Source organism: Harmonia axyridis, chromosome 2 (assembly GCF_914767665.1).
Source record: "Harmonia axyridis chromosome 2, icHarAxyr1.1, whole genome shotgun sequence".
Taxonomy (NCBI): Eukaryota; Metazoa; Arthropoda; class Insecta; order Coleoptera; family Coccinellidae; genus Harmonia; species Harmonia axyridis.
Window position 1 is genome coordinate 48407765 of NC_059502.1, and position 16874 is coordinate 48424638.

Consider the following 16874-nt stretch of genomic DNA (forward strand, 5'->3'; position numbering starts at 1 on the left):
TATGTGGTTTCTCTTTTTCTAGTAAAGTTAATTCATTTACCTTATAACTTGATTAGACACCATATAATCTCTAGATTCGCATCAGTCCCCTCAGCATAATTTCGTAGGTCAAAAGTTAATTACTTTCTATTCTGGGTTATTGACATGAAGTCCAATACTGGAAATTTATTATTTAGGCAACTGACCCTTTCGTTACAAACAAAATTCTTTGGCTCTGAACGCGACCCATCTTATTTCTAATCTATGTTAATGCGTTTTATAATTCAACTCGACCAGACATAAATTAAACAAATGACAGTTTCTATACATTTGGAAAATTAACATTATCTTACAAATTGCCTTATTAGAATTCGTATTTGGATGAATATCGTAAGTTATTGGTACAATCCGAGACAGTTTTTCATCCGAATGCAACATTACCATACCCATTTACAGGTCCAGAATTCGAAGAAGGTGTAATATTTCCTTTTTTGAAATTTGTATGTGACGTTTCGAATCAACGTTTCATTGAATTATGAAGATCGTTTGTTTCGGTCTAATCAGCATTGAATCACATATATAACAAGGATTAGATAAAACTTTAATTGAGTAGATAATGTGATACATCCGGAACACGGAACATTGGTTCATTATTTTCTTGGAATAGGCTAAATTTGCACAGAATTCGATTTCTCTCAATTTTGAATATGTTTTCCTGATCTCCGATTTACTATATCACATTGGCATATCTTGAGATCAAAATTTTGGACGCCTTTTCTGGAAATCTTATCATTCAAAAGATTGTCGTATTCAATATTATAAAAATAACGCAGACGAGCTACAAACCCGGCTTCAGTGAATTCCTGAGTTCCTCATTTATATGTAGTATGATTTTAATACCCTTAAAATTTATTATTGCGTTAATCTCTTCTTTCTTCATCTATATAAATTATTACTATTAGAATCGATTAAAGCATTTCGGAATTGCAAAAATTTAACACAACTCCATTAAAGTTAAAAAAAATTATACAAAGCAGCCAACAGAATCATAGTACCTAGTTAAATAAATTTAAAAGGAAGTTATAAAAATCACCTCTAATGAACAGTCAACCAATACATGTTTCTTGTTAATTGATGTCTCAATCGAAATAGAATTACTTTGATCCCTAGAATGGAAGTCGATAAAAGATACTTATAGTTATTTTTTCGCAATTGATTTTAACCAAACGATTTTTCATATCTGACAGAGAACGAAAGCTGTTACCTACATCCGTGAAGAAAACAAATTTGGAGGATTTCATCAAATCTAATTCAGATTTTCCAAAAGAAGTAAATTAAATGATCCTCAAAGCCTTGACATCAATTCCAATTTTCTTATGATTAAGCTAATAACTTTATGAGAAAAATTCTAGGCATAAATCATTATCAAAACTCAATGAAAAAATAGAAAGTCTGAAGTTGCGAAATGATTATTTTCGTGTAATTTCTTTAAAACACTCTATCAATTCATCATATATTTTATGAAATTTATGATACTTCATTTCTAATACTCTAATACAAACTCTGCTTCTCCTTACTAATTTATCAAGAAATACAATATACAATTTTATTGGAATGTATTCCGTAGTAGTTCAAAATACATATAACATATGTTGTAATCAGTAGGTGTTTGAAACTTCTTTGCATTTGCATATTCTGTTGATTTGGGATCCAAATGAAAGCTCTAGAATTCCGGAATATTTCGAATAATTAATTAGTCTCGAAACGAACATAAAGAATTGATGTTAATTAAATATTCTTCAGAGTACATACACTAGGGAACTGAAGTTATTGCTTGCATGATCCTTCATAATAGAGTTCAGCATACCTACAACACTAACGAATAATTTCAGTTATGTATTACAATTAACTAAGGTTACCACGAATAGTATACTTAAATGACTAATTTTGAAAATGGCCAATAGTAAAATTGAGAACATCATATACAAATTGATTGCATTCGTTCTTCTATTCATTAATAACTAACCAAGAAAATCACGATAAAATATGAAAATACTCATTCGTTGATGATACCGCATAATGGAAACAGAGATAAATGAGAATAATAATGAAACTCGAATAAAATATTAATTACAGCTAGAAATTTCGATTTGTGAATCAGTTTGATGAATAAAATTTCCTTGGGAATCCCACGGTTGTGTAAATCACTAGATCTGGTCCACAATTTGTAGAAATACCTCCTTCGATTCTCCGAAGTTTACCACAGGTCAAGATGTTCCAGGATATAATATAGTTTCCAAATGATATATCCTTCTAAGAATTGCTGATGTAGGTTTTTCTTGAGGTTGATAGTACCAGATCACACCTGTAAGAGCGCTATTTATCACATATATTTATGCGAATTCTTGGAAATCAATGACTTCAACTCGTATTCAAATAAAAGCTACTTTGAATTGAGATCACCGCAAATTATATGTAATCAGAAAATTGATTCACTATGAATGAATTCAACATATTCATATGTTACAATGTTTTCAATTATATGATATATTCGTTAATCGTCGCAATCAGAAATCCACTCATTATTTACCTAGATCTTATAAAATATGGGATATTTTGTATGATATTACTAATTCTATCTTGCAGTTATGCTATTTTAAATATTGATTCAACAGAATTGGAGATAGAAAAGTGGAATGAATTTTATTTAAAATTTCTTCAAGGTTCATCTCATTTTATAATCCAAAATCAATCAATACAATAGCTTAAGTTATAAGTGAGTATGTACGAAACGCCCATTTGAAATTTAATATAACAATGAGTAAGCAGCAATCACTTATACCAGCATCATATATGAATGATTCAATTGTCAGATAAATGTCATTTTTCATAACATATGTAGGTACAATAAATTCTTGTTTATGCTTCCGATCGAAGTTGAAAAAACATTCCAAAGCCTTACCCATAACCTAATTATAGAAAAGCTCCTTTTTCAATGTCATTGAAGAATTTACACAAAATTATTTTAATCTGGAGTAGGTATTGTGTAATTTTTCGAATTTTTTGCACTAATTGGCGATAAAATTTACTCTGGATTGCGAATTTATGTGACTCAAATAAATAAGAAACTCGTACCACATAAATATCACTGCCTATAAAAATAGGCAATGAATGCACTGACCTTGAAGTCAGAAACTTTTGAGCTTTCGTTCATTCATGAGTCCATACTGAATAACTATATATGGTCTTCAAAGGCATAATTGATGCATGAATAAACAAGCACTCAAAAGCATCTGACTTCACGCCACAGCTTCCCTCATTTTTTTTTGTATTCGAATCTTCTTTAGTTTGGATAAATATCTATAATCACGAACATATGAGGTATTTATTTTCCAATATTGATATCCTTGAATTTGACCACGACTTCGTCTCCAAATTCTAACCTTATCGGTTAAGACCATTTTCGGGTGCAAAAAACACAGACATTGTATAACGAAATGGTAGAGCGATCTGCTGAGTGAACAAGTGCTCAAAAATTACGTCTTCGAAAAACAACAACAAAAAAACTGTGTGCTAAAAATTGAATATACTATTTTGATAACCCAATATTATCATTAGTAGGGATAACCAATTAATTATTTCTTATTACAAAGTACCGAGATTTTATTTATTCAAATTAACGTGTCTCGACAACTAGGCCATTGACACATGGTACAATGTATTATTCCTTTAAACATTACAGGTAATAATTATAAAATATTTCCAAGTATTTGCAGAAAAGGAAATGTACTAAAATTAAACTAATCAAATCATCGGTTTACTGCCCAAACAAGATAAGTACTTTTTTTATCATTTTTGCGTTAAGTGCATTTTCGTTGCCAAATTTTCCTAATTATATTCACAGCATCACCATCAATGTAACTTTTTCCCTAATTAAAGGTTTTCTTTCATAAAGTTGTTTTATTGGAGGCAGAAACTTTAAAACCTCATTTACACTGAACTAACAAAATGTTATTTATCTGGTTTTGGCAGTAAGCCGACGAAATATGAATTGACATTCTTCTAGAAATTTTAGTATTGCTTCAATTATTCTGAAGGTTTCAATTTCATTAATGAAGAAAATCGCTTTATCCATCACTACTAGTATCTTTAACTAAATCACTTGTTGATCCATTTTTTTGACGGTCAATAGTGCAACATTCATTGTGAATGGAAGTTTTTATGGTTCCGCCAGACGAAAACCGATAACACTTTTGATTTCGCAGTCTCTTACCGTGTCAGGATTTACACAAGAGAGATTTTCTGTTATACTTATCACGGTCATAAAATTCATTCTTGAGGATTTTAATAGTATCGTTTTGCAGTGTTGGCGTGAAGTGTTTGTACTTGTTTTAATAAGTTTTTAAGGATTATACATTGTTTGTTCAATGTTGAGTTTTAATGTAACGTGAAAATTGCAACATATATTCTGCCGATAAGATTTAAACAATTAACGATTTTGTCAGATTCCTATTCTAACGTTGGTTTGTTATGGTGAGATGTTTATGTACTTATGCACTAAAAAATATAATAACAGTATTTTATTTAAATATGATACACGTTTTTCTGTACCTATAACACATCAGAATACATTAACTCGTAGAAAAACCTGGAATAAAATGACGGTTATAAGATCTGAATTCAAAATGAATTTTACAGAAATTTCAAAAAACGATGAAAAATATTTGTTAAATATTTGTTCTATGATTATACTTTGTACCTATACCTACTTTAAGAAGAACGGGTTTTTTATTTTTGTTTCGTTATATTCCTCTATGATTTTGGCATCCAAATTTCGTGCCCCAGATAAAAATAAAAAAGTTATTGTTATTTGAAGAAAATCTCCATGCGGACAGAATATCGGGCCTGAACTATACAGTAAATAAATTTAAATCATTCGATACGAATTCCTTATCGTTAATTGTTATACCTCCTCTTACGTTCCTACAGAGTAGGTATACATTCCAATTATGGTCTCCTCACATCATTCAGGATTCGACTTGACGCGCCATCTATTGGTCTTCAGTAAAGATACGTATTAGGTTTCTTTCTCACTTGGATTAATAATTAATTGGATACAATTATTCTTCTCTCAGATAACATATGTAATAACTAATAACGTTTATTAATCTAGAGCTGGCTCATGATTATTGTATGTATTTTGAGAATAGAAGGTTAATTAAAAAAATATTTCCAATTAATTGTTAAAAGTGATATCTGCATTCATTCAATCAAACTTTTTTCCAGGCCAATGAGTTATTTTTCTGTTTATTTTCGGTTATACTAAAATAGTTTGTCGAAGATTCTTAGTTTTGAGTTTAATTAGGTATATTGATTACGTGTAAGAGTCAAGTAAGAGGCCAAATTTTCAAAAGTATACCCCGACGGAAAGCAAAGTAATATTCTTTGCCATAATGAAGCGTGATATGCCAATTTTATATATATCATTTAAATTTAATTTTCAATGGAATCCAATTTTGATTACTAGTTCAATTCATATTGTCACACTATAGTTACTAACCATATGTTTTTTCAGATGAATCAAACATGCAAAGTTTGCGGTGAACCAGCCGCTGGATTTCATTTTGGTGCTTTCACTTGTGAGGGATGTAAGGTAAATAAAAAACTTAATACTTTAATTTAGATTGAGTCATACCAAGAAGCTTCTTTTGTCGCGTCTCAGTTATTGAACATACATCTCCTTCATGGAAAAGCTTGAAGATATTCAGCATTCAGCAATTTATAAACACATCGTGATCGAAATTGCACCTTCAAGAAAAAGTCGTGAAATAAATCAAGACGAATTACGTCAATCGTGAGTGAACAATCATTGGAGTCATCTCTAAAATTGGAAAACTATCAACACTATTTCTTCTGGTCCTTCCGCCTTTTCTGGTATCGCCTCGCAAACACCAAACGTATTATGTTTTCTGAAGTTGCGACAAAAACAAAAATCACTCATTAAAATCAAAATGAAATCAAAAGAAAAGAAAATAGTAAGTTTTATCAAAACGTTGCAGCTTTGGCGAGTCTTGAGTCGGCTCGATTGAACACCGGGTCTGTTCCGTCGACCGTGCGGTTTGAATGACAGAGTTCATTGTGTTTATTCAATTAGTAAGGTGCTTTCTTATTTAGGCCTATTTTCACGCGAGTACGATTCCGAAATTGAAATATCTTAACGTAACGCGCACGTTAGGCGGAGTGTTTTGATTTAGAGTACTTTTTTACATAAAGACGAGATGAATCTTTGAAGCGTTTGGAAATACATCCGTTATGAATTGTTATGTGTCTTATTATTCCTCGGGCTTTTATTAGAAGTAATTATTTTCTATAATGAAGGATGGGATGATCGAGATCGCCCCGAGTGGTTGTAAATCAAAGATGAACATAAACGGTCGAAAGGCCAGATCGATTCAGTTGGAAAATTTACTCTTTTGTTTCGGAATTGCCTTTTTCTACAACTGTTAAGGAAAGTATCGTATTCTTCATTCTTATTCAATATCGACACTATGTGTGTACTGATTGCTCATACTGTGATAAATAATATTCCACACGGCACTTTGCCCACACCTCGCTTGGTAGACCAATGAAATTGGGTTTTTGAGAAGCTATGAATGAACAGATACTGTCAACGAAGGCCATTTTGAATGGAATTAGGTATATTACACGAATTATTTAAATTTGTGCAATTGTACGAAAAGTATAGTGTGCAACATTTAGAGAAAGTCCTTTTCTCACTCGTGTGTTGGCTCGTGCCACAAACTTCCACACTCGTGGGAAAAGTTGGACTTTCCCCTTTTGGTGCACAAAACACTATTTCACACTATTATTCTCTTCGACATTCAGTGAAGTGCAGTTTTTTAGTAGAATAATTATAGTATATAATGGCTTTTTAAGGTTCACCTATAAATTTTCGAAAAATACACAATAAGTGTCTGAGATACCTTTTAGAGGTTTTACAGTTCTGAACTTTTGGGTGAAAATTTAATCAATATTATCTCGTTTGATGTTGTTTAATGATGCAATTTATTGATATTAAAAAAATGGCTACTTAATTGTTACATATGCAGAATAATGAAATAGAAAAAGGCTCGGGAAAAGGATATAAACTTAGGAGGACCTTTGTCATATTTCGAATATTTGACTATAAAATAGACTACAAAAATCAAGTTAACTAAACTTCAAAAACAAGAATTTATTGAAGAGAATTCAAATCTATCTAAAACATTTATAGTTATAGAGCAATAATTGCCAATCACTTTATCATATCTTGTTTCGAAATCAATTTCGCGTAACTGCTGTTGTCTTAGTAGTCTTTTAAATGGTATAACCGACGCCGACGGTCTCCTTTTGGATATTGACTGCACCCAATGACGCTTGCTAAAAAGCTAAATTTTCCAATAACTAATTATTCGATGCATACAAAATTTCAAGAATATTTCGAATAGTTCTCAGATATTGAACGCATAATAAAATAAAGACATAATGTCCATGTATAGATTTCACTTTGATTGGGGATTTCCATATCTCACGTTCTACTTTTACGATTTCAATGATGTTTGGTATAGGATTAGGCATAAGTGGGTCCATAAAAATTTCAGTTCATCTGGATGCAGAATCATTATACGGTTGCAAATGTAAAGTTCTAGGGACTTCAGTATTTCAATTTCAATTATTTGAATTTTCTATAAATTGATATGGGTATATTCATCAGATCGATATGTGATTCCATAGGAATTTCAGCGAGCGTTGAAGAATTGATAGCATTTCTTCATTTGTGTCAGAATTCTTCTTTGCTCAAAGTGTAAGCAGCGAGTGTTTAGTGATAGTCTAATATGAATGATTTTCAAGATTTATTATTGGATGTAACTAATAAATGAAATTGAAAATTAAATCAATGCAAAATTAGTTCATTATTGTTTTTCATGAAAAAAGAGCCGTATAATCACTAGTACCTAAATGAATCAGGTTGAGTTGAGTGTTCCTTGTTGTAGAAAAAACATTGATGCTTAGTCAAACTCCTATCCATTGATGAGACGTTTCTAATCACTTAACCCGTCCCTGTTCTAGCTTCCTTTAAAATTCTGTACTCATCGTTACTGCATTGCATGATATCCCATTATGAAACAAATGATAAGTGTGTATGTATCGAACTGTCATTATTATACATTAATGGATTAGCGTAGTCATTTTAACATAGTGGATTTGTTTTTGCAATATAAAAACAGGTTAATGATTAAAACAATTACCGATGTCGCCAATACGATTTTGTAAATGTGTCACAATCCCCCAGTTTTGATCGAGTACGTAAAGTATATCGCGTGAATAGAACGGACTTTTGCTGTACGATATTATGTAAAGGAAAGAACTATTATATTTCAACCATCAGAAAATCTATCTAAATACTACCTAAAACCCCTGAGATCTGAATCTGATGAAAATCTATCTAAATACTACCTAAAACTACAGAGATCTGAATCAGTTGGGTTCAAAACAGTTGATGCGATTTCGTTCTCTTGTTTTTATAATATCTCGCATCGACGAGAAATATGCGGAGACTATAGTTAGTATCTCCGCGTATGAACTATACCGAAAATAGTCTTTTTTGTAGACGGAGAATAAAACCGAACTAGGTATAACGTATATAGTGGTTTCATATAATAAGAAACTATGTAAACTTCTATACGAAAAAGGTTATTCCAATTCTGAATTCAATTCTCGAAAAAATAAGTTTTACTTTTAGTACTACACGTTCAAATATTGATTCATTATGTGTTGAATTGAATACTTATGAGTCAATTAACAACGCAACAATCACCTTTACCGACTCATATTTCATTTCAATTAACGTCAATTGAATTCGGTGCTTACCTTACGTCTCTGCATTAATTTCTCATAGAAAACAGTGATCACAAACAGTCATATCAGTATGCGATTATTATATTTTAATTTTTCTATCTCCCCAGTAGCTGAATCTACATATTTAGTACCCATATTTTAATATCCATTCTAGTTTATTCACAAGTCAACTTAATGTTCCAAAATGAAACACATCATGCAATCAATCTTGCACTAAATGTTTTTTCGTCAAACATGCAATTAGGTTCGCATTTAAGCAACTACGATTACTTGCGCGTCCATCATGTCAACTCTTGAGCAAGCTACTATGCTCACCAATGCATTGAAGAGAAATCCTGCTAAAGCGAATATTATAAACATAGATATGTTTAATATTAGCTTTAGTAGTATTTCTACAATAAACAATATAGAGAATAATCGAGAATGACAGAAAGGTTTTACTAGGGTTTGCAGTTGAATGGCAAAAACTCTTTTTCATATAGAACTAGGTAAACTCGTAATGATCAATGAATATTTAGATCCAACTTGTGATAGAACCTAAAGAACTTGTTGGTGGAAGAACTATAACTATCGTTGAAAACACGAGAAAAGTAAAAACGTTAGTTCAAAAACGTTTTCAGACATATTCGAATTGATATAATGTAATTTTTTCACGAATTCTCGTATCTAAGTTTCTGATACCTACTCAATTAGTATTCTGAACACAAGTCAAATCTTCCTGGTCTGATGTGACATAATATGAAAGCATATCGTGATCCCTACTTAAAAACAATGTCATTTATGCTTTTTTTTTGAATAATTTTCTTCAGGGAACGGAAAAGCATATAAAATTCATAAATGCATGCTTGAAAGGTTCTTCGTTTTTTTCTCTTTCGATATATGAAATTAGATATATGTATTTCTTCGCTAAATCATAAAAGAAGAAGGACATTCTCCATCCAAATTTGTATATTTCGAATGAAACGTTTTTGTTGAAGTTTTAAAAATTTTTTAATGATTGATAGTGCGTCTTCTTGTCATGAACACAACATCCAGTGAAAATTCAGTTCTTCTTGCATCTTGGTTTTTTCGACCTTCACTGCAAATAACCGAAAAAAATTGATCCGAAAAGATATTTTGTAATTCAGCAAATTATAAAATGCGAATAACTTGATTATTTTTTCCGTGTACACTACACAGGTTGCTGAATTTTTCTGAAAATTTTAAGTATTATTCTTTCGAGAGCCATCATGAATGTGGCAGACGAGCAGAATTGATTTTAACTTGGAATTCTTTATAAGTGAGTCGAATCCAATCGTTAAACACTATCATCGGCTCAATATTCAAAAATTGTGAACAATTAATAATAAAAATTTTTCCTTTCTGAGAAGTTATGACAATATGTCATCGTTCACTTCGATTTGTCAGGTTCTCCCTTCAATAAAGAGGCATTAATTGCGATTGAGAAAATATTCAAACGTAGTCTTACAAATTATGGTAGTAATGAAAAAGAGAAGGGTAATTTTACCCTGTTTAGCTGCATCTCGGTAGGTACCATTATTATTACATTACATACACATAATAAACTACGAGATGTTTTATTACCATTAACATATTACTTTCTTTCACTTAAACTTTCTTACGTCATGAAATCATAAATACCTATTCCTGATCTAATGAACGAATTGGTCTATTTCTCGCCTACATAGGTAAAGTAGTACGAAAAAACGCAAATACCGACTTTTTTATTCATAAGACTTTTTGTTTGTTTCATTCTCGAACAAAATTTTTGGAGTATTTTATTGAACGAAGTCACAAATACATGATTCGAAAGTTTCGTTAGTTCAATTTATTTCCTGACTAGGAAACAGATAGAAGGTTGCATAAGATTTCAACAATCCCAAATGATAATAAAAGTGAAATTGTCGTGCTAATACATTACTGTCTATTTACATGGGAAATATTTGTCTTCTGCTGAAGAGTCCATTTAGAAGTTATTTACGATTTTCTACGAAAGTACATTGGTAATTTCGAAAGCTTTTCTGATAAAAATCTGATCCGCTATGGTGAAATCGAGTATCTGTTTACATCTGTAGCTGATACAACGTTACTCAATAAGTTCTGGGCCTGGAGCAAACAGGACCACTTTTTTTTGTAGTTTAATACCAAGCTTCAAAAGATACGTGTCAACATTTCTGGATCGAGATTTTTAAGGTTATGTGACGCAATATTTGTTATTATTTAATGGGTGAAAATACACGCATCTCAGGTCAACTTGGAATAAAGAAATATACGGTCATTTTCGAGAGAATTGGGTTTATCACCCTGTACATCAGTGAGCTTTGTTCGAAATGAGTATACAGTGCTTGCTCGCCGCTAATCAAAAGCAATTACGCATCGTCGATTTCAAACGAGATTTGGCTTTTTAAACGAAATAAACAGAATTTTCAACGATATGTAGATATAGAATATGTAGATGAAACATTGGTTGATCACTACACTCCTGACTGAAAGAGAGAATCAGCTTATTAGAAAGCAGTTGCCTTGAAAGCCTTCCAAAGCGACTAAAATCTCAAACATCACCTGACAAGGTCATGACAACCGTATTTTGGGATGTAAATACTGAAATGCTATATTGTTCATTGATTTTGACAAAAGTGAAACAACAGTGAATGCAGAAAAAAAACGCCTTACATTTGTAAGAAAAAACTTCTCAGACATTCTTGTCAAATATCAATGAAAACCATGGTCAAATTGAACGAATTGCACTTCCAACTGCTTGACCACCCAGCTTATTCTCCAGATCTGGTTCCAAGTGATTAGGTACTGAATTTTTGCAGACCTCAAAAGAATGCTTCAAGGAAAGAAATATGATTTCAATGAAGTAGTGATTTCCGGGGTAGAAGCCTATTTCAAAAACAAAAATCCATTTTACAGCAAAGGTATTGAAAAATTGACAATGGTGACAAATAAAGTCGAATTTATAATATTCATATTCATTTCTTATATTCAATATGGGTCTCTCCAATAAAATAATGTTTCGTAAAGTAAATGAAGCCCTCTCATGGGGTTTATGAGATGAGACGCACCTTCTATATCATAACGAATGTAAAACTTCTTCATGTTGAATAAAACATAACTCATCTGTTGCGTCTTTTTGACTTGACGTTTATGTTCAATGCAACGTTCTATTTTCTTGAACTTTTCATGAGAATCATTAGAAAATCTTCCGAATTTTCATTGAACAAACCGTAGTAAACGACGTTTCTAATCACTGGTGCTGTTCAATGTCTTGTTACGCAGCAGTCCATTCACCTAAGGCGGCTTTTCAAGGGTCGTCAGTCATTTGGAGCATTGGGTCGGAAGTCACCAGTGATGAAATCACATCATGCTTGAGTTGGCTAGCCTGTACGGCACGCGGTTCTTTCCCGCATCCACCTCGCGGTCGACCAACTGTATAATCGTCCGCTAATTTCACATAATCATATTTGATTCTCTGATGGATCAGTAGTTAGTCCAACGATTTACACTTATGCAGAATGAGGGAAAAATTGCACCAACAAGCTCCGTTTCTTTCTTTTGTTCCAATGCAAAGGTCATGTCAAAATTTTCACCTGTGAATTTAAAGCAAGACGAGAATTTTCATTGTAAAATGTGATTATTGTATTTTATGGAACTATTTAACAAATATGCCTCAATTCGTCAAAATTTTATTAACATAAAATGATCTTGCTGACTCCAGTAAATCATATGCAACTATATGTAAAGAAGCTTTGGCGAGGTCCGAGACGTTCTCAGTAATCTTTGAAATTAGAGTTTTTAAACATTTTTATTGTTGTATGGAGAAAGTATGAACGTCTTCATTTTTTAATAATACGTTCCAAGGTAACTATATTCGATTCTTTGTGTAGGTCAATAATTTCTGTATCTTTTGACATGTTTAGTATTAGGTATTTATTATAAATACGTTAGAATTTCTCGAAGTTGTTACTTGACCGTAGAACGGATTTATATACCAACCGGCGCCGTTCTTCTGTGAACTACGCAGCCTTCGTCGTCAACCCTCGGATTAGCAGAGAACCACCATAAAGCAAATAGCTGTTTGGGGTTTATCATTCCAAAAGTTCCGTAAATATTTTTTATGTACATACCTACCTAACATAAAACTACAGTTGAAGAGATTATTAAACACATAATGTTGATGAATGTTCTGTCTAGTATCCCTTCAAAATGTCACAATTTTTATGTTCATGTTCAATGTTTTCTATGCCAACTCTCCTAAGCCTGTGTGAAAATTTATGTCGATACGTTGCATTAAGAAACCCAGCATCTGCATTGCAATTTATGTTATAATTCATCATAATACAATAAAACCTAAAACCAAGAATTATGCAAATATTAAGAAATATAAAAATTTAATAATTCGCTTTTCGTTCACGACTACTTATTCCTCTGTTGAATATGACTTCGATAAATTCAAAATAGCTTTTCTAATTATTCGTTTTTTGTTTCAGTCATTTTTTGGCCGATCCTACAACAACATGAGTTCGATATCGGATTGCAAGAATAACGGAGAATGCGTAATAAATAAGAAAAACAGGACAGCCTGTAAATCTTGTAGACTGAGAAAATGCGTCCTAGTGGGAATGTCCAAGAGTGGATCTAGGTACGGCAGAAGATCCAACTGGTTCAAAATCCATTGCCTTCTACAAGACCAACAACAAAAGCAACTTCAACAGAGCCAGAACAACTATACTTCTATGCCAGGCATCCGACCACCTGAGAAAACCCCGCCTCCGCCACCTCACTCTAATTTTGGCCTAAATATGCTTAGCAGCCAACATTTTCCCCCGCCGTTCCTACACATAAAAACAAAAGAAGAGCTTATGCTCTTAGGTCTGGATGAATACAAAAATTCAGCATCTCCATCGGTCAGCTCGCCAGAATCACACAATTCTGACTCTTCGCTAGAAAATAGTGATGCCAGAAGATTACCTCTCTTCCAGGGTCTAATTCCTCCACCTTTTTTACCCCCTCCCTTACTCATACCCTCACCTTACTCCCATTTTTATCACGGACTGCTACAACCGACCCAACCTTCCAACAACAACAGGATGATGCAAAACCTAAACACAGAAGCATTCAGCAAACGTGTTTACCTGGATGCGATCCTTCAGTCTCAAAGGACACCCACGCCCGAAGAAATAGAAAATTCCTCACCCAGAGTTTCGCCAACACAAGTCACTCCCATTGACTTGAGTATGAAATCCAACAGTGATAGTGGATCATCCCCAGCAAGAAGTGAAATTTCTAGGTCGGCAATAATGGATGTTCGAGAGAGTAGCGAAAGGGACGATGAGAGCGATTGTGATACGGAAGTTAAAGAAATGACTTTACTAAGGCCTTCACCCTTAGACTTGACCACGAAGGTTTAATCTATATATATAGAAGAACGGAGGATACAAATGATAGTCAATAAATCTTGAGTATTTTCAAGTATCTTTTGTTCTATTTGGGAACATAGTTGTTCATTTTTGAAGTACCTAGATACCTAGGTATCATTACATAACAGACTTTTGCTCTTATGCCTTTTCTACTGTAGTGATGCTTTCATCTTTCGGGCAAGCAAAGAGTCACTACACTACTTACATTCCATATGTAATGTACTGAACCTCGTTATTTTTTCAAGTCAGTTGTATCCTTTTATTCTTTACTTTTGTAGATGCTCCTCGGTTGTTAGCAATCATAGGAAATGCAATGTGTATATGTAACCTTTCTCAACGCAATACCATGTTGGTATTAGTTTGTAAATAACTATATTATTAGGAAGAATTAATGTTTTATCTGTGACAAATATTCGTTCGTTCTTCATTTCCTTGAAAGATGTATATATTATTTAAAGAAAGGAAAAATCTTATATAAAGAAGTACTGCTCCGAAATAATATATTCATCACTAATTTAGTTGGCCAGTAAAAATAAAGAAATGGTGATATGGTTCCAGAAAGACTAGAACCCACTTTTTCTATCAATCTGTGAATATTAAGAAAATGAGCAGTGCAATATAATTTATGTTTAGATCTGTATATTGATCTGTTTTATTTATTTTTGGGATAACCAGATTTTGTCTGGTTACTTCATTTTGTTATTTTATTTCTTCTCTTTTAGGTACTTTTCAATATCCTAATAGTAACTGGGCATTTTATATACAATCTGTACATTAATTTAATTTTATATAATTTGTTAATAGTGATTGTCACTGCGCAAATCCCATTTGTTATTCAGGGACTTGGGCCAGTCAGATATAAAAATGATTCGAATAAAATATTTGAATAAAACGATAGATTAAAAAACTGAGGACTTTCATTGAAATTTTCTTTTCGCAACTCAATATTGTTATAATTTGAAAGATTGAAAGTGAAAGGAATTGTGAATTTTACCATTTTTGAGATTTTAATTGTATGACTAGGAAGTTTTATTAAAAGGTGACTCTCATTGTTATGGTTCTGCCTAATTTTTCATTGTTGGGTTCAGATTAATTTGCCCTAAAGATGGCCAAGTAAATGACCGAAAGCTAGGCCAAATTTAATAAAGAACTTAATAAGATCCTTAAGTGACTTTATACACAAGACATTATTCATTTGATATTGTTATAATTATTTTTTATTAGTTATATTCAATTCACGCAACCTCTAAACGAATACAACGTGAGACAAATATGACTCACATGGCGTTAAACGTGTTAAATTTCGTGCTTGAATCAATCGTCAAAAATATTAGTGAAATAATAGAGATGCCCTGCTTTCTAAAGTGTTTTACAATAAGAGTTTTCATTTTGATATAAAAAAACGAGTAGGTATATGTATAAGAGAAATCAATGGATGTTTATTTCATTGTAAGGAGGAAGGTAAGGTATGCCATTAACGATAGAAAACGTTATCAGCCAAATGGCCGCCACGGCTACGGTTGCACCACCAAATACAATTTTCCATGATGAATTTCATCTTCAAGGTCTTGAATCGATTGTAAAGCATTCGCATGACCCCAAATAAAAAAGTTTAAAGGTATTGAATCACAAGATCTCGGTGGTCACTGGTCAATTGTGATCACCTCTTCGAGAAATAACACGGTAAGAAAACTTTCATTGCAATATTGCTATTGTTTCGTTACTTGTGTAGCACGAAGTGTCGCCTTGTTGAAAATAAACGTCGTCCATATCAATATTTTCCAATTCCGGTCATAAAAAAAACATTGATCGTAGCTCGGTAGAGCAATCCATTCACCGTAAGAGTTGTACCATACTTCGGAAGCACTACGGGCTGCAGCAGCAATATTGTCAGTTGTTCTTGAGCGACCCACACAGCTTGAATTTTTCCACCAGTTTCACTTTTACCAGGCAAGAAGATGCTTCAAGACGACCCAAAAGTGCTTTAGTTTTGCTATCTGCCACAACCAAATTTTCACCATTTTTGTAATGAATTTTAATAATTTCATTGTATTATTGAAGCTTCTAATTTCATGTTTAGTAAAAGCGTAGATTTTATTGTAAAATATGAACATTACAGCTTCGAAAATAAGAGCTGCCCAGATAGCGGGCTATAAAATGATAGTTCTCACAATATAATTATATTGATTTAAAAAAATGATAAAAATTGATATGGAAATTATTCTGAAAATTTGCTCAGTAAGCTACAGAGAAATATCCAAATTTACAATTCATAATTTATAGAAGCAATTGGAATATTTGACCAAAATAGATATTCATTAAATAGATACCTAAGTATACATTATTCTTGAAGAAAATTTTTGTATTATTGTGATTAATTCTATTTCACAATTGTTAACTCAACTAATTCATCACTCGAATGAATGAATTATCTTCGAGAGATATCCAATCTGCAGATTTTGAAGTTTTGAGTTATTTTTTACCCTAATCAAATTTGAAATTAAATATTCCTTACGGAAAGTGCTACATATCCAGCATCCATATTTCAAACATTCATTAAATAGTGTAAGACAG

General features: G+C 32.3%; 1 protein-coding gene across 2 annotated transcripts in view; it reads left to right on the forward strand.

Annotated features, from left to right (window-relative positions):
* LOC123672724 (knirps-related protein-like) overlaps nucleotides 1-15207 on the forward strand; it is a 32278-nt gene extending 17071 nt beyond the window's left edge. Inside the window, exons 1-3 of one of the 2 annotated variants that reach the window (XM_045606978.1) lie at nucleotides 4238-4512; nucleotides 5555-5632; nucleotides 13371-15207. In XM_045606978.1, coding sequence (XP_045462934.1) covers nucleotides 4510-4512; nucleotides 5555-5632; nucleotides 13371-14291 — 1002 coding nt within the window. In that variant the 5' untranslated portion in view covers nucleotides 4238-4509 and the 3' untranslated portion in view covers nucleotides 14292-15207. Of the gene's footprint in view, nucleotides 1-4237; nucleotides 4513-5554; nucleotides 5633-13370 lie in introns of those variants that run through there. The other variant, XM_045606979.1, reaches the window with a different exon arrangement.
* The last annotated feature ends 1667 nt before the right edge of the window (nucleotides 15208-16874 follow it).